This window comes from Vidua macroura, chromosome 12, assembly GCF_024509145.1.
Source record: "Vidua macroura isolate BioBank_ID:100142 chromosome 12, ASM2450914v1, whole genome shotgun sequence".
Lineage (NCBI taxonomy): Eukaryota > Metazoa > Chordata > Aves > Passeriformes > Viduidae > Vidua > Vidua macroura.
In genome coordinates this window covers 7,755,116-7,778,786 of record NC_071582.1, presented here as the reverse complement: position 1 = coordinate 7,778,786, position 23,671 = coordinate 7,755,116, and the positions used below count along the sequence as shown (strand labels likewise).

The window sequence follows — 23,671 nt, the reverse complement described above, 5'->3', positions numbered from 1 at the left end:
AAGCAGTGCACACCTGCAAAACACTGTGAAGCCCAAGTTTCCCCGCATTCTTGTCTTCACACTATAAGGAATGGTTGTGCAGATCTACGTGACAAGGACTCCTAGGACTACAAACATGGAACTCATACAAAAAAGTTTCATTGTGAAGCTATAAAATACATCTGCTCAGAGCATCTGATCCTGCATGGCTCTGCTACAAAAGGAATCTATAACCAAACAGAACAGATTTAGGAGAATTCAGACTAAGACTCAATTTTTGTATCCCCAAAGAGATGTAGGAATAAGGATAGGATGCCTTCTTTTCATTGGTGCTTTGCTGTAAAGAATTCCAAGGAAGTAAAAATGTTGATTCAACAGCAAAGGCAAATTTTTTGAGTGAAATTTTGTCCCTGAAGCTTAATGGAGGATTTTTCCCATGGACAAGAGGAGTCAATGGATACCAGCAAACAAGACTAAAGCATCCCAAAGCTCAGTACTCCTTATGCAGTAACAGTTACTTGGACACAGTAACCATCCACTGCAGAGGGAGAGAAATAACACAGTCAACATCTTCATTTGTCCCCGTTCTCTCCCCTCTCTTGGCAAACACAACATATAAAAGATTGGGTGCTACAAAATGAAAAGGAGATTCCAAAAGAGTTTTTTAATCCTTCCAGTGGGTAGATTATAGGTTACCACATAACCTTTGGGAGAACTGACAGAAAAGAAGAATCAGCATTATCTTTATTTCTTATTCATACATGGCAGAGGTTTTGCTGCCGAGAAAGCTGTGCTTGATCCAAAATGGAGGACTCAGAAAAGATGGAGACAAGCCCCTGAACTGCCAGGGCAGGTTAAATTCTTAGGGTATGTTAATTTAAAGCAAGCTTGCTCTTTGCTAATTTTCACTCCTAGATAATCACATCCAGAACCACATCCTTGATCCCTAGTAGGCCTCTGTTTCCAGGGTATTCTCTTGCCCATCTTTACACAACTCAGACTGTTCCGCAAATCAAAGAGATCCAAATCCTCAGCTGTCCACTTGCAGCAACTTTTAGGCTGCTCAGCACAGCCACTGGACACAATGAAGCTATGTAAGAAGCTTAGACAGATAAGGACTGGTACAGATTGATTACATGAGCTCATATACTGTTGACTCGTGTAGCCCCACTTATTACAGACTGCCTGACAGCCAAGTCAGACACTGAGAAAGTTGTGATAAAGCTACTAAGTGCTTAAGACCAATAGCTTGTGTTTCGTGGATCAAAGCATTCCATTGATTCCATTTTTGGGGGTGGAGGTGTTGGTTTTTAATTCATTTGTGAATATTGGATGTCTGTATCTTGTTTCAAGGGACATTAATAGATAAAATAGACAATTTTTATCAAAGTATCTGTACCACTCACTGCTACACATGCTTTGCAAATAACAAATCTTCCTTCTACATTCTGTTCTATCCGAATAATCTTCAGTACCACATATCTGGATACAATTTTGTTTCTACATCTGAGCCTGAAAGCCACAACATCCATCCTTAACTTTCTGCTCCAACCAAAATAACTAAAAAGTGCTTTGAAATGAGGGCATCATTCTTCCTGGGACATTTCCCCAACTCACAATTAATGCAACTGGATAGGTCAGATACTCTAAAATACACCAGTAAATATTGGTCACCTGGACACAGAGGGCAGTGTCTCTCACAGCAAACCTAGGCTACATTTATCTAAGGCCTGTTAGAATAGGACAGATATGACCTGTCTGCTTTCTCTCATTTTCCTGTCTTACAAATACATTCTGCTTAGATGGTTTATCTTCCATTGCACTTCAGAGTGTCTTGAATTTACAGCTGAATGACAACATCTGATGGATAATTTTCCATTTTCCTAAAGGCAATAACAACCATTCCCAATTCTTGAAGTTCATCCAGGTATCCATCTATAAACACTCACTTCTTGCTCTCACCACTCTTAACCCACTTTCCCCTCCAAACAGCACATAGAAAAGTGAGGAAATTAAAGTATGCACAATGAATTAGAAACATTACATGTGATGCATGTGATCTATTACAGAGAAATGGCTCACTTCACTCACCAGAGTATGGTGGGCCCTGCTTAAAATAGTACACTTAAAAAATACATATGCATTATTAATTATTATAACAAACCACAAAATCAGAGGTACAAGCCAAGCTCTATCACTAAGCTTCTTACAAATGCAAATCAAAATATGTATATTAATGAAATTATACAGAAAGAATAACTATAAAAGGTAAGTTGCCATGTGAAAGCACTAGGTTTCCATATACATAAATATCTCAGCAATTTTTTTTATTAAAGCTTTCTATAGAAGTAGTTACATATTTCAGTAATACACAGGATATTTACAATTTCCAGGTCAAGCTCAACACAACAGATGTTCAGGAAGCAGATTTATAGATGAAGTCAAAGAAATGCCTCAGATACTTTACCACAACCGTATTAATAAAACTGCAAACTTCCATGTGCTTTCTCTTGTGATCCATTCACAAACCATAAATAAAGGGGAAAACAGGGACATAGCATAAGTGAACTTCTTGTTCTGAATTTGAATAAATTTTAGTAATATTTCAAAAACATTTCAGTTAAAAGTGAAATAGAATTTTCAGTAATGTGTGAAAAATGGCTATTTCACTGCCTCACAAAGGATTTCCACTGAGTCTGAAGGAAATTAGAGATCATATTCCATCAGAATTCAAGAGGGATTTTATGCCTATAGTGCCTAAGCTCTTGTCAGTAATTACAAGTATAGGCTTCAGGATGTCTTGTATCTATCATTATGGAAGCAGGCACTATTTGAATTGTAACTAATCAATAAAAATAAACACTATCTACTCGTTACATTTCAAGTCTCCCAAAACTGTCTGATGCCTCATTGATGGATCTGTCTGCCTACAGCATTTCACATAAAACAGGAGAAGCAAAACCAAATTGTCTTAGGAAATAAAAGTGCATGCAATTAAAGGACATGCACTGTAAAGAACAACTAGCCACAGACTGGAATAGAAGCAATCAAGAAATTTCTAACAGGTGGAGGCAAAAGAGAAGCAGAGAAGTATGGTCTGCTGCAATGAGAAATGAAGACTTCAAGCAGCTGCCTCATTGAATATAATAACTTGCAGCTGGGTGAACTGCAGCACAGCTGGATTATTTCTAGAGATACTGTGTATAGATTCCCAGTATATATGTATATATACATATATAGTTGCAGGATATATGTATATTTGTATGCTCACTAACTAGAAGTAAGTTACTTGAGAAAGTATAAATACAACAGTAACATGACTTCTTGTTCTCTGGGTGAAAACATTAGGTTGTCCAAGTATTTATTGCACACAAAGCTGAGAGAATGTAGCTCAGCACAGCCTCTCCTGAGCCCGAAGGAGCTGGCAGTCACAAATCAGGGAAGGACAAGCATTAATAAACTGGGACTCGGTTACCTTTGGGTCTCAAGGACTGCATTGCCAGGGTTCACAGGCATTCAGGAAACACACCACCTTCCTGACCATACACAATACAATCAATTCTCTGAGTACTCTAAACTGAAGTTCCACTTCCAGTTAACATAAACAGATGACACAAATATTAGGTTTCTCCATATATATCAACCTACACAGGGTTTCTAGAATGGTTTCATACCAAGATGTAATGAACTCCAGCAATGGGACACTGAAGTAATAATGTGCACATAAACAATATATATCTATAATTTGTTTATAATCATATCTCACAATTCTAAAAGAAGGAAAAAACCACCAAATACAAGCATAATAGGTTCAGGCTTGGCCTTGGAACAGCTTTCTGCTATTCCATCACTGAATGGAAAATACCTCACAAAACATCTTATTGATGAGACTTTAGAAGTGAATAAATGGTCTCCTCTCAAGTCCTTATACCCTTATAGTCTGCACAAAGCCCAGGCAACTGAGCCACAACCTCCCAAGCCTAAAACATCAGCACAACTGCTCTGTGCCTACAGCTGACTGTCCAGGATCCATAAGCAGCTTCTGCAATGTCCTGGTAACTGCACTCCCTGACCTCCTCTCTGAAACCAGCCCTCTCTGACTCCTGGTTACTCCGAGTGCTTGATGCTACTCGCACCTCACAGCCCCTGACCAAGATTCTTAAAAGATCTTAGGCTTTTCTTCCATTTTATAATTACTTACATCATATTAATCAGACCTCAGTCAGTGTCTTCAGCATCATCAATTGCCAGCAGACTCAAGAAGTTTCTTAGCAACTTTAACATCTTAAGTTGGACCACTACATTTTGATCTGTTAGAAAAAGCTAATTTGTCATTCAAAATGAGTGAAAACTGTTAAAAATCCAGCAAGACAAAAGCCACAAATCAATAAATGCAGCAGCTTTGCTTTACTCTTCAGTCTCCATCCTGATACTCAAACTGATTCATACTAAATCTTAAATGCCTCTTGTCTGACACAAAGCATTGATGTTGCAGTATTTACTAGACATTTGTGGAAGCTATAAATTTCATTTTCTTCAAAGCTTATATTTATCCCAGCTGTAGCAGGAAGACATCTCTAGCTAGAAGTCAGGCTACTAGGAGATATTTTAAGACAAAAGTGAACTGATAAACGATTTTACAGCATGTACAGATTTACCTGTACAGTGAGTTCTCCTCTGAACACAACACAGGCTTCAGGATGGAGTATTGACATGAGTGTCATTTTAGAGAAAAAAGTGCCATTGAAGTTCAGCATGAAAAACCACGCTGACCAAATATCCCTCCATTCATTCAGTGCTTGGATTCTGACACATTTCAAGTAAAGAGAAGCCAGCTGAAACTGCCTCCTGGCCTGTCACAAGGCTGGTTGCTGATTCCCAGCCCTGTCAGCTTCTTTTGCCCCAGCTGATTTTGAATCACTCTTTGTGGTGCCCATCAGTAGTTAGGTTTGGCAACAACAGCACTGGAGGACACTGGGGACACATTTTTTCCCCCCCACAGAAGATGCAGCAGTGACATCAGTGCCATTTGACACACCCTGCTTTCAGCTACAGGAATCTTCATCCCAGCTGAAACTCAGCCTGACTCCAACTCTGCTCCCAGGAGCAAGGTGGTGTTACAGGCTCTGTAACAACTCCTGTCTCTCAGCACCAAACAGAAGAATAGGGAGGTCACAGGAGCAAGCCAGGCCTGGCAGTCAGAAGGAATGGAAGAAAGGCTGCCAGACCTTGCAGAGCTCCTGCTGGCTGCCAGAGCCAGCTGTGCCCGGAGCAGGTGAAGGCGCGGCCCCCGGAGCACGCAGCGAGAACGGGGCCGCTGCGAGAACGGGAGCGGGGCCGCTGCGGGAACGGGAACGGGGCCGCTGCGGGAACGGGAACGGGGCCGCTGCGGGAACGGGAACGGGGCCGCTGCGGGAGCGGGGCCGCTGCGGGAGCGGGAACGGGGCCGCTGCGGGAACGGGAACGGGGCCGCTGCGGGAGCGGGAACGGGGCCGCTGCGGGAACGGGAACGGGAACGGGGCCGCTGCGGGAGCGGGAACGGGGCCGCTGCGGGAGCGCGAACGGGGCCGCTGCGGGAGCGGGAGCGGGGCCGCTGCGGGAGCGGGAACGGGGCCTCTCCGCGCAGCCCTCCGGCCTCCAGGCCTGGCTGCCAGCAGCGAGCTCTTTAAACTGCTCCCGAGATCTGAGCGTGGCTCTGCTCGTAGAAACTCGGCTGGCCTCATCCAGCACTTCCAGCCAAAGACATCTTGACTCTACCAAGTGGAACTAAATCAAGTGTACAGACACCACTGGGATGATCCCCGAGCCACGTCCCCGCTCCTACTATTGCCTCCAGAGCCAACATCAGTCAGCCCTAACACAAGCCACAGCTGCACACGTAAAATCACATACACATTGGGAACAGCCAGGATTCCTGGGAAATAAATGTCCTGCCCTGCAAACAAATGCAGTCACCTGAAAGGGGAGCTTCGAAACTAGAGCTGATTCATTTACAACAAAAAGCAAACCAAAACATCATTTGGAGGGAATGCTTGGTCAAGTGTTCATTTTGGAAATCTTCACATTAAAATTCACAGTAAAATAACAAAACAAAACCAAAAAAAAAAAAAACAAAAACAAAAAAAAATATAAAACAACAGATTTTTTTCCATTTAAATTTAACATTTTCTTTACTTTGAGGGAAGAGCCTCAATATCTGTTAGGGGTAAATCATGTCTGATTTTCAGTGGACCAAGCTCTGATTTGCAAAAATTCTCTTTTTCTCTAAGAAAACGAAATTGCTCAAACTTTGCAGTATTTTTCTCTTTGTAATTTCCTTCATTTAGAAGGAAGAAAAAAGCCAAGCCCCCAAAGAATACATTTTTAGCTCTTTCAAGTTTTACACACTTGGGGGGCAGCCCTGACTGGTCACCATTCTGAAGAACAACCGGGCCAGTAAAGCCCAATGTCCCTGCAGGACCCTGCAGAGAGCAGAGCTCACAGTGCCTGTGCCTGCACAGGTGTAACTCTACCAGCTGGAACAGAAACCCAGGGCTGGGACTGCTCCTTAAAAGCCTGTTTATTACACATACCTGGCTGACATTTTCAAACAGAAGCCAAAGCAAGAAGTCTGCAGCTGACCAGGAGTTTTTGCAGTTGTTGATTTGAAAATACTGCATGTGATGGTGTATTTTGGATGCACAAGACTATCTAGGTATCCTCCTGAAGACAAAATATCAGGCACAGGTTGTCCTGTAGAGGACTTTTTTCCATATTTAACCTTATAGAGAATTTCTGACAAAAAAGTCCACAGCTGTCTCCCTCCTTTCAACAAATGCAGCCTTTTTTCGCTAAGAGAGTCTCCTGTGGCCAGATCCCCACCATTACCCTTTTCAATCCACCAACAGGATCTCTCTTTTCAATAGATTCTTTTATCCAGCCATCAAAAGGTTATGAAATTTTCATCACAATTAAAAATGAAAGTTAACTGAACTTAAGATTTCAAATTAAAGAGTTCAATTATCAGTATGATTAAAACATTCATTATTTCTTTAGAGTTAAACTTCCTTACAGGTGTTACGGTTACATCACTGTGATGTTTTCCCTCTGCCACAACTGGATCCTTCTTCTCAAATCCTGCCCTTAAAGCCATCATATGCTATTGGTTCTCCCACACAAACTAGGTTTTTTTCATTAAATACTCTACATTCATAGGGATTATAGTCCCTCTAATATGACTTTTTAAATAAAAACAAAAGTTTCTGTTGAAGCAGCAGCTGATAAAATGGGTTAGAAATGCAGCTGCACCAATCTCAACAAGGGAGAAATAAAAAACAACAATAATTACACTTAACTCACCAGCAAGACAGTGCTGTGGTTTACAGTTTAACTGCCCTTCTTGATCCAGTATAAACATTAGGAGCAAGCTGTGCTATGCAGGGGAGGGAAAAAGAAATGATCATGGCATGTTCTAGATCCCCTGATTTATCTTTCCTGGCAAAAGATGGAGTGAGTCAAAGCTGCTGTGTAGGAAGCAAGGAGAGGGAGGTGGGCTCAGCATTGGCTGGGTCTCCTCAGCTGGGGTTTGAAAAGGGATGCATCAAAGCTAATACATCATAACTCTTCAGGGCCACCTTGCAGAAGTAATGCTGTCTGCAGAATGTGCCTTCAGCAGTATGCTTGCTGGGGTACCTGGCTCCTTGCTCTGCCTAAATGCATGGTACAAAGTGCCAGAGTTGTACAGCTCTGAAACTTCCTTTTGGGCAACTTCACAAAGCCAAACATGGCTTTAACTAGAGACAGCATACACTGAATGTTCCTAATTGGAGAGAAAGAGGTGCAGCTCTGCCAGTCCTCACTTTGCCCACAATAGATAAGATGAGGAGTGAGACATGGCTACATTAGAAACAAGCATTATCAGATTTAACTGGGTATCAGATATAAACCTACCTTCATCTGCACTGACTCATGTTCAGCTGTAAAAACAGGTAACATCAGCTGTGGATCAAAGCTGCCTGATGGCTCCTACTAAGTAAAAAACACATCTGCCTTTCCAAAACACAATCTGTATAATAATGCAAAACCAAGTTGTTTTCCCTTACCTTCTGCAAAAGGTTCCCATTCATAAAATCGACCCATAAATGGCTTGTTATTGTATGATGCACACTGTACCTCTCTAATATTCCTGCTGCTTTCAGGACACATCTGTTTAGATTAAAAAAAAAAAAAAAAAAGTAGCATTATAATCAACAGCAAAGTTATTTTTGCCTTCCTATTAATGAACTTTAGAAGGTTAGAGAAGGCATTGCAAAATTCTAATCCAGATGAATGATATAAACACCAGGAGACCTCTTTAAAACAGGTAGCAAGCTGTGCTGTTAAGTAACAGTATCAAAAGTGCTGTTGAAGAGAATTAATTTATGAAGTTAATGGAGAAAGTTCTATAAAAAAAAGTAAAGCTTCTATTGAGCTGTCATTTTCCTCAGCAACAGCACAACACTTCAAGATAAATTCAATACTAGATTAGAATTACTTCCTTTTCACAACAGCTTCACATTTTTCATCATTAACTTTTTGGGCTCAGATTCAACAGAGTTGAAACACTCAACGTACATGCTTCCATAACTTATTAAAAGTTGACCACAGCAGCTTCTTGTTCTCATCCTATGCTTCCATACCATATTTCCACATTTCCTTTTGTATTTCTACATGCTGCTATTACAGTCACTGCGTGACTTTGCATTTCAAGTCATGACTTCAGATCCTGAGCTCTTGGAACTAAGGAGTTGGTATATGAGTTTTGCAACTGAAGAGCTGTTTCTATACAAGCATGTGTGCACACACAGGTATTGAGGCAGGGCAGGTTTTACAGGTGGAAGTAGCATCCTTCCTTAGGTCACCTGCAATGCACACCTTTGGCAGACCAGCCTTGCTTGCATGTGAAGTAGATTCCAAAAGAAAATACAAGTTAAATACTTAATGACTTTGTTCTGCCTGAATCCTCACTGCAGTTACAGCAGAAGTTTACTCTGTGTGTGGACACATACAAAAGGGAGAAAGACTTCTACCAAATGCAGGAGGTTAATTAGAATAATTTCTATGCCTGGATAAAATAGGCAAGCTTTGGGCACAGATGCATTTTTTTGCATATCCTTTAGATAATAAAAATGACTACTAAAAATACTATTAAAAAACAGTAGAAATCACATTAAGTACTCGACTAGAACAGCAGAATATTTTTTCTAGATGATCAATTTCAAGGGAAAGCTAGAGATAACATTATATGAAAACAGCATGGTTAAATAACTGTTTTTTCAAAGGGAACAGAAGAGAATCACTAAGAACAACTCTTGTTGCAACAAGTCAAAGTCAGTTCTCTTATGTCTGTATAGTAGGAACGTTTGGTTGTCTGCTGGGGAAGCCAGGCACAGCAGAGGTCCCAGAGGAGTTCTTGCTTTGTACCCACCATGTCCCTAAGAAGATGCTTGTAACTGGATCAAAGAGATGTCAAAATCAAGAGTTTTCAAGTGGGCTATAAACTGTACCAAAGACATGCCTGGGGGAAGGTTCATGGACTACTTTATCTTCTACTAAAATAATGGTAACAAATCTTCTAGAATAAACACTGTTTCTGGCCAAGCAGCCATCTGTGCTTCTTTGCCTACCCTTCTGAGATCTCCAAGTACATGCAAATACTGCTTTCCTCAACAAACCCTCTAATAAAAATTTTTAAAAACTTATAAAACCAAAAAAAACCCCCAAAAATAAACAAAAAAAAGCCTTCCCTGAAAACAGGACCATGAACCATCCCATTGGAAGGGTGGGACCAAAAGCCTTTCAAGTGCCAAATGCAGAAAGCAAAGCTATATTCCCACAGCTGAAGCACAGCTCTTTCTGTGTGTGGCACAGCAATGCAGAACATTTATTCACCACAACCACCATCCAAGGCAAGGAAATGTATTTTTCACGGAAACCAATTATTGCACGTATCCTAAAGGTGAAGGGACAGAACCTGAGCTGGCATAAATTAAGGTCACTACAGTAAATTACAGCAGAACAAACATCAGTTTGTACCAGCCAAGAAGTCAGCCTGAAGGGTTTCTTTCTGGAATGCTTTTCCCTTTTTTTTGGCACACGTTCTCTACCAGCCTATTGTGAAGTTTAGTTGCTTCTTGTTTTTCCTTTTCTGACCCTTGAGCTCATGCTCTCGTGTACCAGTATTTCTGGCTCATAAACCATTTCCTGTACACCCCACTCACACCAACTGCAGGCAATGTATGAGTAAAAATATCAAAATATTCATTGCTGTTGCCAACAAATAGTGACACCCATCCCTTCTAAGATCCTTTTTATATACCTACAATTTCTGTTTTTAAACTTACTGACAGTTGCCCACAAGACAGAGACCTCAATGCTTTAAAGCAGGACCAAGGAGAGACAAATACACTAAACTCTGTGGGAATCAAGCAAAAATCAGAACAGGCTAACTCAGAACATCCCTGCTACTTTAGAAGCGCCAACTCAGTTGCCCTTCCTTCATTTCATTAATCAAGGTTTAATTACAATAAAAAATTTTGAAGAAAAATTTGAGTAATCTGGTCTGCAAAAACATTTTGTTTTGTTCTTGATACAGATTATATTCATTTATATTTTTAATGTCTTCTAAAATATTCTTTAGCTATGAAGTACAAGTAGGTAAAATTACTACAGTCGATGAATCACCAAGGCCTAAGAGTTATATTATACTCTAGGTAAAATAACTAGTATAACTATAATATAACTAGTTAATATCTATGCACCATTTATTAACCCCACCTAAATTGTTAATGCACAGCTGAATGCAATGACAGTTTTATGCTGCCTACAGCTCAGCCTCCCTGAAAATGAAATCCTTGAGCCTTTCTCAAAGATCTAAGTGTGCCAGACACTTTCTCTTGGCCTCTCTAGCTTTTTCGCACTTTTGTAGGCAGAAAACCACTAAAATAAAAAAAGGATGACCCTGTGCAATCAAAAATGAAGCTTCAGTACAGGGGGTCATGTAGATCCTATTTTTTAATTTGTTCCCTGAGAGTACAAGCTGTTTTTACACTTCAATTTAATTACTATTTCTGTCATATCTAGCTTGACTAAAACTCCTAAAATACAGCAACAAGCATCTGTGATGAGAAGATGGCAAGGCCAAAGGCAGCTCCTATTTCCAATGTCTCACAGTTGTCCCTTCCAGGGTTCACCGTGTGCTTCCCAGCTCCCAGGCAGGAGAACTGGAGGCGGCCCTGGGGCTGCAGCACCGCCCTCGCAGCTCTGCCAGCACAGCCCCTGCCCGGCCAAGGGCAATGTGCTGGAGCCAGCAGGCACACTGGCATGTCTGCAGGTGAAGAATGTTCTCTGGCTAAGGCACAGTACTAGGATTTCAACAGCCCAGATCTCATTCCAAAATTTCCCAGAGACGTTTGGAATGAACTTTGCTGTAATATTTAACTTACTGTGTGATTCTTCCTCGGTTTCCCCTCAGTGACATCAAGGCATTAAAATTGTGCTGCCTGCTGGAGACTTGAAAAGAGTTTTTTGGTAAACAAAATGTTGACTTTGATTCAGGGTTTTGTTAGTGACAGATCTGGAATTTCTCTTTTTTTTTTCCTCAAAAACTTTGTTCTGTGATTACTAAGAGAGTTATTAAGGGAGTCCTTTGTAAGACTAGGGAGGCCAAAGCAGCAAGAAATATACTCTGCATCTACTAAGATAAATCTCAGATTCCTTTGAGTAGAGGCAGATATAAATTATCTAGAAATACATACTCTCTGCTGGGAGAGGATTTTTTAATTGTTCTTTCAGCTGTAAAATTAGATACAGCATCTAGAATGCATAATTTTGTATGTTTTTAGGTGATCTTTCTCCTACTTAAAATATGCTGCTTGGACAACACAATGACGTACATTTAGCATGTGGGGCTGCAAAATGCCTTCAAAGTGCTGGATATTGGTATTTTCACATAGGATAAGGTGTCTCAGAGCTGCCCCTGCTGCAATTGCACACAGCTGTTTCAAGGAGGACACCTCGGCCAGAATTTCCTCCTGTGCTTTCAGACCGCGAGGAAATCCCCAGCAGCAGCACAGCACTGCCGTGATGGGGCAGGCAGCACTCAAGACTCAATTTTAGAAGGATTCCTTTGTCTTGTGGGACCTCGGGCCAAACTTCTCGAAATGCACTGTGCCTGCTGTTGATAGAAACTTTGTACTTTGGAAACAGTAGTTTTATTTATGCCTCAGTTTCTTCTGAAATATGCAGGTATGAAAGTAGTCTGAGGGACAGCAACACACAGTATTTTCTTTGTAATGTACCATTAGAGTTTTCTTAAAATGAGCTGCTAAAAAGACTATAAAACAAAGAAACCACCCTGCTAGCATTTTAGCTTTTGGTTAACATTTGAAAAGCACACTTTTTAACAAATCCTTGACACTTGGCTTAATTAAAGAAGTGCTGGCAAAACACCAGAAAATTATCAGTCTGCCAGCTGTGGGCTCACATCTGCCATTAGCAAAGCTGTGTCAGAGCTGCACTGAGATAACACTTCTGGAAATGTGTAATGGGCCGATTTGGTCCTGAAACCACCTCTACAGGCAATTATAACATTGACTAAGATTTTTGGCAATGTTTCATTCTTATGACCTACAGTAACTGGCAAATGCTTTGTCCAAAGCCCCATATCCCTTCTTGATTCTCCAAGTTCAGACATAATTCATAATTAGTATTTTCTCTGTGTGCAATACTACATGTTCAATTAAGTCCAAATAATCCAGTTGTACTCTTGTTTTCATTTTTGTAGTGGTTGTATATAATCATTTTAATCCTTTGGTACACCAAAGAAAAAACATATCTCCAAAGAAAAACAATTTAATTTAAATACTTGTATCTGAAAATTGTTCTTTCCTTTGCACAGCTTACTCTTAAATGTATTGTGTCCTTCAAAATGCATAGTTGATAAATTCCAGTTCTTTACACAACAAGCCACCACTTCTGCAGTGAACTTTGAACTTCTGCTCTGAACTGCTGGTGTCTTGTTTCTCCTAAAACTTACAGAAGTTCCTGGAATGCAGGGTCCTTCAAATGTTCATTTTCCAGCTAAGCTGTTTCTCTTTACATAGCCAAGGACCGTGCTTGCCCCATAGGTACTACCTCAAATCAAGGCAACCTAGTTTTGTCCAGCTGAACACACACTGAAAGAGAGAAACGTTTAAAATCCTGGAAACTCTCTTACTTCCCCAATAGTTCTAAAAATGGTAAGAGAACATAAAGACAACTGTCTGCCAACCAAAAAAAAAAAAAAGGCATATGAAATATATCTAGTAATCTGTGGCACAAAATACCAGACAACAGTTAAAATGGTACTGATGCTCCTGAAAAACCAAATTGTGCAAGAAACTTCAAAATGCATGTGAAGAACAGCCCTGCAGTAAAAATAGTGCTAGGCAGCTCTGGTTACAATGCACAGCCACAGACAGTGCACTGTAAATGTCTGGCCTGACATGCAATGAGAATTTCCATCTGGGAATGCAGTGGTATCTGCACAAGTTTATGAGGAAGGAGCACCTGTACTGGCAGACTCTGCACTGCCTCAAGCCATGAATTTACACCTCTGTGTCTGCTGCAATGGAGACAAGTAGAGTAATGACAGTCACTGCGAACTCCAGCGTGCTTTGCTAACCACAGACTGCAGGCCATGCAGAGCCTGTGGCAGCTATAGGGGATTGCAGCCTTTCTCTTCCCTCTCACTCCTTTCAAGGGCTGCCTGTCACAGATGGCAAAGACCTTAGATGTGTGCACAGTACAAAATCGTTGTCCTTCTACCCAAATCCCGTCCAGGTAGCAATGAGCTTGTGTTTGGATCAAGGAAGATGGGCCCTGGCAGAGCTACAGGCTGCCTGCCTGCCCCGAGCTAGCTGCTGGCTGCCACTGCCATGGGCCAGGGAACTGCTGCCCTCTCAGCCTGCAACCGAACCCTTTTTTCCATTAATGATTTCAGCTTTGCAACAAGAAGGTCGTCTGAATTTAACTAGAAAAGTCTTTGAAGTGCTACCCAAATCTGATCTTTATTAACTGCAATCTATCAGACACATAAGGCATTAATGCATAATGTGGCAAGTGCATCTATTACTGCTTTACGTTTTTTCCATTCTGTAGCACTTTACATCTGAAAATGCAGTCTGTCTAATAATGGGGAAGAAAGCTCAACCAAACAGATGGAAAAAGAAGTATTTCTGCTTAACTTCACAGGTTTGTGGCTTTTTTCTTTTAAAATTCTCACTGACAGATCCATCTGATGAAACTGAAATAACTTATTTTATTTCAGATTTACAGCAACTTGTAAAAGATTCAAGTCCAGCTTTGGTTTTAAATAAAATGTTAGTCACTCATCCATCCCACACAAAGCATCTCAAATGATCTAATGTGCACGACTGGAAACATTTGGAACTACTACCTTAGGAGGGGCTAATCAAGGAGCTATAATAGGAAAATTAACAGTACATTTCCTCAGCAATACCAAAAAAGTGTCAAGAAAATACTCCAGTTATGTTTAATGCTAAAATTTTACAAATACTATTCCAAAAAAAACTAAGCAACCAACCAACCAAAAAATTCTGAGAAACAATAATTGATTTCTGTAAAATGGAAGTTGAGCAGTTAGAAAATGGAAGGCAAATACTGGAAACAGACCATGCTGGAACAGAGCATTATCTGCTGTAAAGCAATACAAAAGTATGTCCTGAAAGTCGGGTCTATGTCAACTCACACCTGCACACTGAAGACTGTTGCTAGTCTTTTTTGATCCAGCAAAAGACCAGATGACTGGTCTTTTTAAAATTTGGGTTTTTTTAAATAAAGTTACTGCTTTACTGTCCCAAATTTCTTTTAGTACCCAGGCCCTTGAGCAAAGAGCTTCAGTATTGAGACTGGAGTTTACACAGAATATTCCCTCCATGCTCCCAAGCAAGCATCAAAAGTTTGCCATTTGCAGAAGAAATCATAACTGCTTTGTACAGCTGCTGTTCCCACTCTCAGCAGTGCTATCACCTTTCTCTATAAATATGCTGCATTAAAAAATCCCACAGATACAAGAATCCCTCCAATCAAATACCTGTTTATAGAAACACTACATAGTGCTCAAGGTGCCTCAACTGCAAGCTATTGCCTCATTTAATGGGAAATCAATTAAAAGCTACTTTCATTTCAACAATCAGGTTCACATGATTAACATGGAAGCTTTCAGCTTTATCATCTTGCACGGTCCCATATGTTTACATTATTCAAATACACCTGCAAAATGGAACATGTTTTACTAGTCCTTCTCAGAAAATGGGAGGTTTATGTACTAAGAATAGTTGCTTTCATATACTAGCAATAGCCTTCTTTATACTAGAAATATCAGCCACTCCAAAACCCTCTCTGGAAGGCACCACCAATATCAGCTATGAAAGACCCTGAGACAAACTCATGCTTGATCCAGCTTTAGTAAAGTTTGCAGACATTAAGTAAAATTGATGTATCTCATCCTCATAGTTTGTAGAAAATTATACCACTGTATAATTTACAGTGGTATAATATTTACAAATATAAAACATCTACTCTAGGGCTTCCAGTAGTATTTTATTACATTTTTTAAAAGCATTGTTCTTGGAGCTGCCTGTTCCTTCTGGGGAGCAGTTTTTATGTGACTCTCATTCTACCAGCTTCAGCAGTGGGCAGGAGTAATCCTCCAGCAGTTTTCTCTATGAAAGCCCAATCAACTTCAATGGAAACTCAATTTCATGCATTCCATTTAAATGACTGGTCTTTGTGTGGGAGGAGACACTACCTGAATGGTTCCAGCAGGAGGACTAAAAGTTTAAGGAAGTTTCAGATTGGTATTACCACGATAATCTACTTTTTAATTAAAAATTCATACTGCAGCAGTAATCACAATATTTTTAGAGAACAAGCTCCAGTCTAAGTAACAACCAGGCAACAGAAATGTCAATGTGGTGTTACATGAGACAGAAACATACAGGCAAATGTACAGCTGTTACTACAACCAGGGGGAATTTGAAATAATTCTGTTGGGACAATTTATTTTGTTCGTTTTTGTTTAAAAAAAAATGAAATCTAGAATGTGGAACAATTTGTTTTCCACAAAAAGTGAACACCTTCAGAGCAATATAAATGCAACTTAAAAACAACTGTGAGCTTGCAGGAACTCAGTCTGGAAACAGAAATTGAAGCGTTATTCAGATTTTAGAGTTCTTGTTTCCATTAAAAATGAGCTTCTGATACAACACACACTTAAACTGTTCCTGTGGTATATTCTTTCCTCCTAGGTCATATACTTCAAAGAAATATAAAAAAGGCACCTCAAACCAACTGGCAGATACATTTGTTTTATTTTAGAATGGTTTAATATAGCTGCAGCTGGTAGCACTGTCCATTTACTGATGAGCTTGTCCAACTTTAACCTCTCAGACTAAAACTTTCCATTCCTGTTATCTGTTTTAGTCTCTTTTTTCTTTTTTTGACTGAAGCATTTCGTCCCAGAGTGAAGGAAAACAAAAGGAAAAAGTGTTTTATTTTTTCCCATGCTGCCAATATTCTGACTTTTTTTTTCCAAATGTAACTGCCTATTCTATTTTAATTAGTGAAATTATGTCAGCCAGGAAAGTGGGGTTTTTTGTCAAGAATGCACCGTCTGCTGTTTCTATGGAAATCCACTCAAGTATAGTCAGGCCACAGGAATTTTTTAAATAATGCTGATAACCTACTTTGTATACTTCCAATTAAAACTTGTTAAAGTTCTGCATCTAACCTGGAGGAACAATCTGTTCACAAGTGTGTTCCATACCTGAGGCTCAAAGAGGCTGAGCAGCTTTCCAGCAGTTATTGGAAAGTGCTCCTGAGGTCTGTAATAGGGCAAGGACTGAAAATGAAAACATCTCTCTTTTGCTCTTAATAACCACTTGAGCCTGTACCTAAAATGCATGGAATTCTTTGGAAAAACAGATAAATCTGGGGACTGATGTTCAAGAGATGAGGCTGGATGAGCAAGTCAGCTGAAGAAGGTACTGAAAAGAAGAAAGTGAAACTGGATGAAACTGCAAAGAAGCAGGGAACTAAGTAGAAAAAAGAGAGACTGGAGGCAGAAGAGATGGGGAGAAAAGATGAAAATATGAGACAAGGGACTAAGGAAGTGAGAAGTGTGACTGAGGATAAAATACAGTGGGACAGCTCCAGCCAGAGGGAAGGAGCAGAGATAGGCTGTCCATACAGAAAGGGCAGAAACACCTGTGAGAGATGAAACACCTGTGATGAGAAAAAGCTAAGCACACCACAGCAAAGCATTCCACTGCCCTGCGGTACTCAAGGGAGCCAATTCCCTCTGCCAGCACCTCAGCTGCAATGATCTGATGAGTTCTGTGAATACTGATGTATCTCATGATGGCATTCTGCTTTTGAAGGCCTTTTTGGTTTGTTTAAACACTATAAAGTAAGTCACGGGGCCTTAAAAGAATGTTTAATCTCAAACTGGAAGAGACTGTCCATGCAATTACTGTATCACTTAGCTCTTCCTGCCTGTGAGGTCCACTCTCAATTCCATGAGTGCATACCATTTTCCCCATATGATCTGTGACTCATTCATTGTGCAGAATGGACTTACTCTGGGGAATGTTTAGCTGGAAGGGTTATTTACATAATCTCTGTCTCATTCACTGTAAAACCTGGTAGATATAAATGGACCTACAGAATAAGGAACGTGAAAGACAGTCTGCTGTTTCTGGAATAGCTACTCTACCAGTTTTGTGGGGGAAAAAAGTCACCTGTGGTGCAATTACTTAATCCAATCCCTTCTCAATTTGTGAATTACCTACTTTCTGTTTTGGGGGGTCTGACTGAAAACCTCTGGACATGTTTTGCAGACAAGCTGCCAAATCATAATTACAGTTTTGGCAACACAAATTTTGCTTTGACTATTGCCAAGTGATAAATATGATACTGAACATGGGGAAAAAAAATTCAATTCAAGCTACTTGACAAGCAGCACTAATTATGGAACACTTCTCTTAAACCTCGTTCTTCCATAGGGCAGCTCCATTTCTTACAATATATTAGGTCTTGCTATCACATAGCAGCTTTATGAATATTAAAGCAAACACTGCAGTAATAGCATCAACAACTAGTCCTTAGAGAAGCCTTTTTTTCTCACCTTCTGCAAGAAGCATTTTTAAGGCAGGAAGCCAAAGGCTGAATAAAAAGAGAATAACATTGAGTAGTGTATCGGTCATAACTAAGCACTTGATATATGCAGGGACCCTGGGGTAAAAAATTATATTATCAGGTAATTAAATAGTTTTCCTAACACAAGAGTTACCAGAGGATTGCTCACAAAACCCCAGTTTTGAAAGCTCAAAACCTCTGCAGGTTTGACTTTGTCCTTCTAATGGCATTTTGCTGCTCAAACTAAAAGCTCACATCATCAAAAAAAACTGTCTGCAGAAAGTGACCTAAACTGAGGTCTCAAAAAAGCCAGCAAGGCCATCAGTATTCCTTGCTGTCTTTAACAAATGAAGATGCAAACAGAAATTCAGGAAAGCAGTATGTGAATTGGATTATCAACTTACTGAATGCTGCAGCCAAAAGCCAAAGCTGGTTTGCAGAACATGGCAGGGGATATTTCCCTGGCCTCTTCCCCCTACAGAACACTCAGTGCCTCCAACACTGCTTGACAGATATAAACAACACAGGATTGGTTTTTCCACCAATGTAAGTCAAGAGTTTGAAGATAAACAGCCTTACCAACTTACCACTAGAAAGAAGCTCTGTTTCACTAATTACACTTGTATGTCTTTACGTGTGCAATATGCTCCCCATGTTAAGTCTGGACAGACAGCACACTGATGAAGCAGATGAAGTAGATGAGACAAAGCACACCAGACTGGTTTGGGCTTTGTTGTTATTTTTTAATCTCACCACCATTTCAATTATTTCTGGGGTTTGTGTTGTTTTGTAGGCTGTTAGCTCTTAATGTATCATATGCAAAAGGTTTGTTTACCTGCTCCGGGCACTGCAGGGCTTGCAGTGCTAGGTTTCTTTTACACCACTTCTGGGGGAGAGGCTTTGGACTTCCATCCCTAGTCTGTGGTTAGGCAAAGAAACACATACTTGCTAGATATAATGTGACGTTTATGTTTCCTAACTTTCTACACAAGTCTTGGCAACTTGCTGTTTCCAAGCCCTGCCTAAAAATTCTAAATTAAAAAAAAACAACCAACCAACAAACAAACAAAAAACCAACCAAAAAAAAACCAAAAAAAAACCAAAAAAAACAACAACAAAAAAACAAACCACACCCCTTTCCCCAAAACCCACAAAACTAAAACTGGAAACTTGATAGCACCGCTAACAGACAGCTTTTTCAGTATCTATAGTTTAACTTTGGCAGCTTCTCCTGCACTTCCTTCTTCCTCTACTCACCTTGGTCAGTACAATTGTACTGGTGGTAGTTTCACTGCAAGTTCCTGTATTCATGCAATGTATGTTCTTTTCCTGCTATCTGGCTTGAAAATGTCTTAAACTTATGCACTGATATCAGCAATAACTGAACTAATCTAAAAATACGAGGAAAAAGCTACTCCTCTCATGTGCCAAAGCAGACACTGACACCTGACAGACTGTGTCTTTTATACCTGTAATTAATGGGAATAGTTAACAAATATTCATCAAAACAGCATTAAAAAGTTTTTTGTAAATTAACCATGACATCTGCAGCCTCCTCTGCTTAGAAAATCTGGATACAATTAAACTGACATATGAATAAAAAGCACATTTGTTCAAATTATGTGAGTGTTGAAAAAATTCCACACCGGAATTTCAGACAAACACTTTTGTCAATATGAATTGACAAGAAGAAACAAAGACAAGCTGGAATGCTTTCAAATCTCTCCCACAACACTTGCCTATATTGATAAATGACACTACTCAAATTTACAATACACTATTAAACAAAACTACAGATGTAGCAGGAATGCAACCATCTGGTTACAACTCAGAAGTCCCAGTTTTCATTGATGAGCTTTCTCTTTAAAACTTGGCACAGAAGTTACATCTGAATGATAACCAGGCAACCTAAACCACCCTGAGTCCTGTTCTACTGCAGAACAAAAACCCCTATTCCATTTCAACAAGCATCCCAATGAAGTTTCCAAATCACTCCACAGGATTTTAAGTGCTAATGCTGCTATTCATAACTGATGAAGTGATGGAATAACTGTGGATCTTTTTCCTCTTTCCTCTTCTCCAAGACACATGTATTCCATTTTTTCCAAGAATTAGCAAGGTAACTTCTCAGACAATTCCTGCTACATGAAACCTCCCATTCAAAGTTCACTGAGAAGTTAGGAAGGAAGAGCTTTAGGCAACTGATTTGTATTTTGATTTTGAGGCATTTAGATGAATTATTAACATTTTTATGTCACACTGCCATTACACAAAAATGAGGGTCTGAATCTTCAGCTATCCACAGACACAAATTCACTCCACTTGAGGCAGGCTTCTTCAGCTAATCATGCAACCCATGCAACAGGCTCAGAACTTCAAAATAAACCTCACAGAAGAAAAAGGCAACTCAATGCTTCCTGCAGTGCCATAACATATTGAAGTACTACTGTTAACCATACCTTTTGAAGTACTCTTATACATTAAAAATCAAGAAAATATATATTGGGAACAAATAACAAAGTCCATGGAAAATTCAGCTCGCTGAGCATTCAAGCTAAAACCCAAACATATCAATGACACTGAATGTATGAACTGGCTAACTCTAACACATTTAGTAGATTTTTTTATCACTGATACATACTCTCAACCTTTGTTTTCCAGTGGAATATTTCTGCTTTATGGCCTTAAGGTGTTTATTCTATCCTAGGCTCTACTGTATTTTATTTGTATCTTACTGCCTTTGAATAAAGTCAAAGATCTCATCCATAAGAACGTTACAGATCCCACTGGTCACTTCTCCCTGACCTGGAGAATACAGGACCTGGCTATAACCATGTATACATTACCAAATTTTCACCTGCACCTTTCCTTTTGGTCCGTGCTTTTATAGTTCTTGTCACAACAGGGCACGACTCCTGGACTCCTAGATGTTTAATTAAAGTGGCTTAGATTTATTGATCAAACCAACAAGCCTCTAGACATCAAGGTTTTCTGAATTGTGTGATTTTGGACTTATTATGAACATTTTATTACATTAGTAAGTAATCAACCTAGTAATAATGACTTTATGTAAAATAGCTCACTCTGTCTTACTGCCACAAGTAGTATTTTTTTTCTTTAATTTGCATAATAAAACTCTTGGAGAGAGCTTTTAAAGTTACCCTAATATACTTTTCCTGATGATTTACAGCAGACAGTTTCCCATAATTATTTAAGCTCTAATAAGAATGTCATAATGCAAAATATTTTCCAAGACAGGGTTCTCAGATTTTGAAGGGGATGTCACATAACCACAGTGCAGAGATACAGAGGGAATTATTGTGGTCCAAGAGCTTCATCAGAGATGTCTCTCTGTGACTCTTCTGTACACAAATGACAACTGATCAAACTACATGAGACCCTTTATGAACAGTATCTCTGTGCCAGCCTCTGGTAAGTTCAGCCTGTACTGGTGACAAATCAATCTGAATTAATATTTACACACCTCTGCTGCAAATAGCAAAATGTTCAAAAAGAAGGACAGTACAGCCCAAAGTAATGCAAGCTTTCAATAAGTTTCCTATGCACCCACAGAATGTCAGACTACCAAACCTACACACAATCCCACAGTGTTTGCATGGAAAATTCCTCACATAAAGTCAAGTTTAAATTTCCTCAGGAAAAGATATGTCATCTTAACCCCACTTTGCCACTTATGTCAAACACCTACTCTATACAAATCTCAAAAAGAGAATAAATAAACCCTACAGTAACTCCTTGGGAATAAGAAGGGGCTTTTCAGTCTAAAAAAAAAAAAAGTTCACCTAAAAATACATAGGCTTTTGTTAGCCTTCACCTCAATGTGTGAGCATCCCAATTACATTTAAGAGCACACACTTGCAGCACCCCACATCAATTCTGAAAATACTTGTCTGGGAATTATATTTTCTGTTCCATACAAAATTAAACATTTCCATTTCTACCTTAGCTAAAACTTGAAGCACTGGAAATGTTTCAGTTTCTATAGAGTGGAAAATTTTCAAAACTGCTTGGGCAGAACACCAGTGAGCTGGTGGATGGTCCAAGATCCCAGGTGCCAGGGGACCCTGCCAATGCCTACCTATATCCTTAGGTGACAGAAAAGCACATTGCTGTTTAATGGACTCAACACATTCCTGCACAACATTGTAATTCTATTTAATTAGGGTTCTGCATCCAAAAAAAGCCTTTCAGTGGCACAGTTGTAACTCAGCATCAGTATCATCAGTAAGACTCTTTGGAAAATCAAATATTTTCATTTGTCCCATCTTGATAGAGCTGAGGATTGATCCTGAGTCTTTTACCTCACCTCTTCTCTTCTACTGTAAAACCTCTTTCCATTTCCAAAATTGGCTTTCAGATATTTCCCATTCCCTGCTCAGGTGCTGTTATCAAAAGCTCTGCATGCAGGAGCACAGATCCAAGCAGAAGACTCTTATTCAGAACCAAAAGCCAGCTTTTCTATAGCTGTGCTACCACATTAATAGCAGGCACAGCTGAGGAGGCAAGGCCAAGAAAGTAAAAACATTATCTGTCATTGTCTTCTCATCCTATCTAGATACTTCTCCACAACAAAACTGGCTTCTTGCTAAACACCAGTGACATAAAATACTGAGAAAAACAACACAGTGTAACTGGAGACATGACAGCAATCCACATGAACCAGTAGGAAAACTAGCAACTGGGAATGGTACTGGACAAGCTCAACAAAATTTCATCCATAAATATTTCACTAAGCCCTCAGGAGTTACTCTTTCATACATTTTACCTTGACTTTTCCAAAGTCCTATATGAATTTGGCCAAAAATTCACACCTCAAGCTATAGCTAATGAAAATTCAGATTTTACATCTATTTAGTATCACTCTTCATGCAGAAACTGTGGGAGAATAGGAATGGGGCTGTGGCCGAGCCTCATCCCCAGTGGGGTGCAGCTGTGTAAGACAGGTGAGCAGCACTGAAGGAGAAGAAGTGTGGAATGCTGATGTGTATTGACCAATCACAAAAGAGTGAAAGGTGTTATGCATGTGAGAAAAAAAGGTATACAAAATTGTACTGGGGAATAATAAAGGGCTGATGCTTGTCACCATTTTCAGCATCAGGCGTGCATCCACTGTCACAAAACTACCTTGAGTAGTCTGGAATATCCAGAAGCCTGAAAGCTTCCTTGTGTACACTGTCCAAGAGACCTGCAGCCTGGAGTTGGTTTACAAATACATTCTCACACATTCAGGCACTCATGAAGAGCTAGTGACTTGGCAATGCTCAAGACAATTAATTACAGAAAGTGCTCAGTAAACAAATGTTCCATTTGAGTTGCTTCCTTTGTTCTGGTGACAAACCACACAAAGAAGGCTGAATTCAAATTCTCCTTCAACCACACTTGCATATAATTCCTTCTCCTTTAATGCAGGGGGCAATAAGGGAGATTTACTCACCACTTCCCTATTTCTGAAGGA

At 39.8% G+C, this 23,671-nt stretch overlaps 1 protein-coding gene across 2 annotated transcripts in view; it reads right to left on the bottom strand.

The window, feature by feature from the left end:
- The window catches only part of THSD4 (thrombospondin type 1 domain containing 4), a 243,561-nt gene that overhangs the window by 168,195 nt on the left and 51,695 nt on the right, over nt 1-23,671 (bottom strand). For both annotated transcript variants that reach the window (XM_053988291.1, XM_053988292.1), the window contains exon 6: nt 8,061-8,163. In XM_053988291.1, coding sequence (XP_053844266.1) covers nt 8,061-8,163 — 103 coding nt within the window. The remainder of the gene's footprint in view (nt 1-8,060; nt 8,164-23,671) is intronic.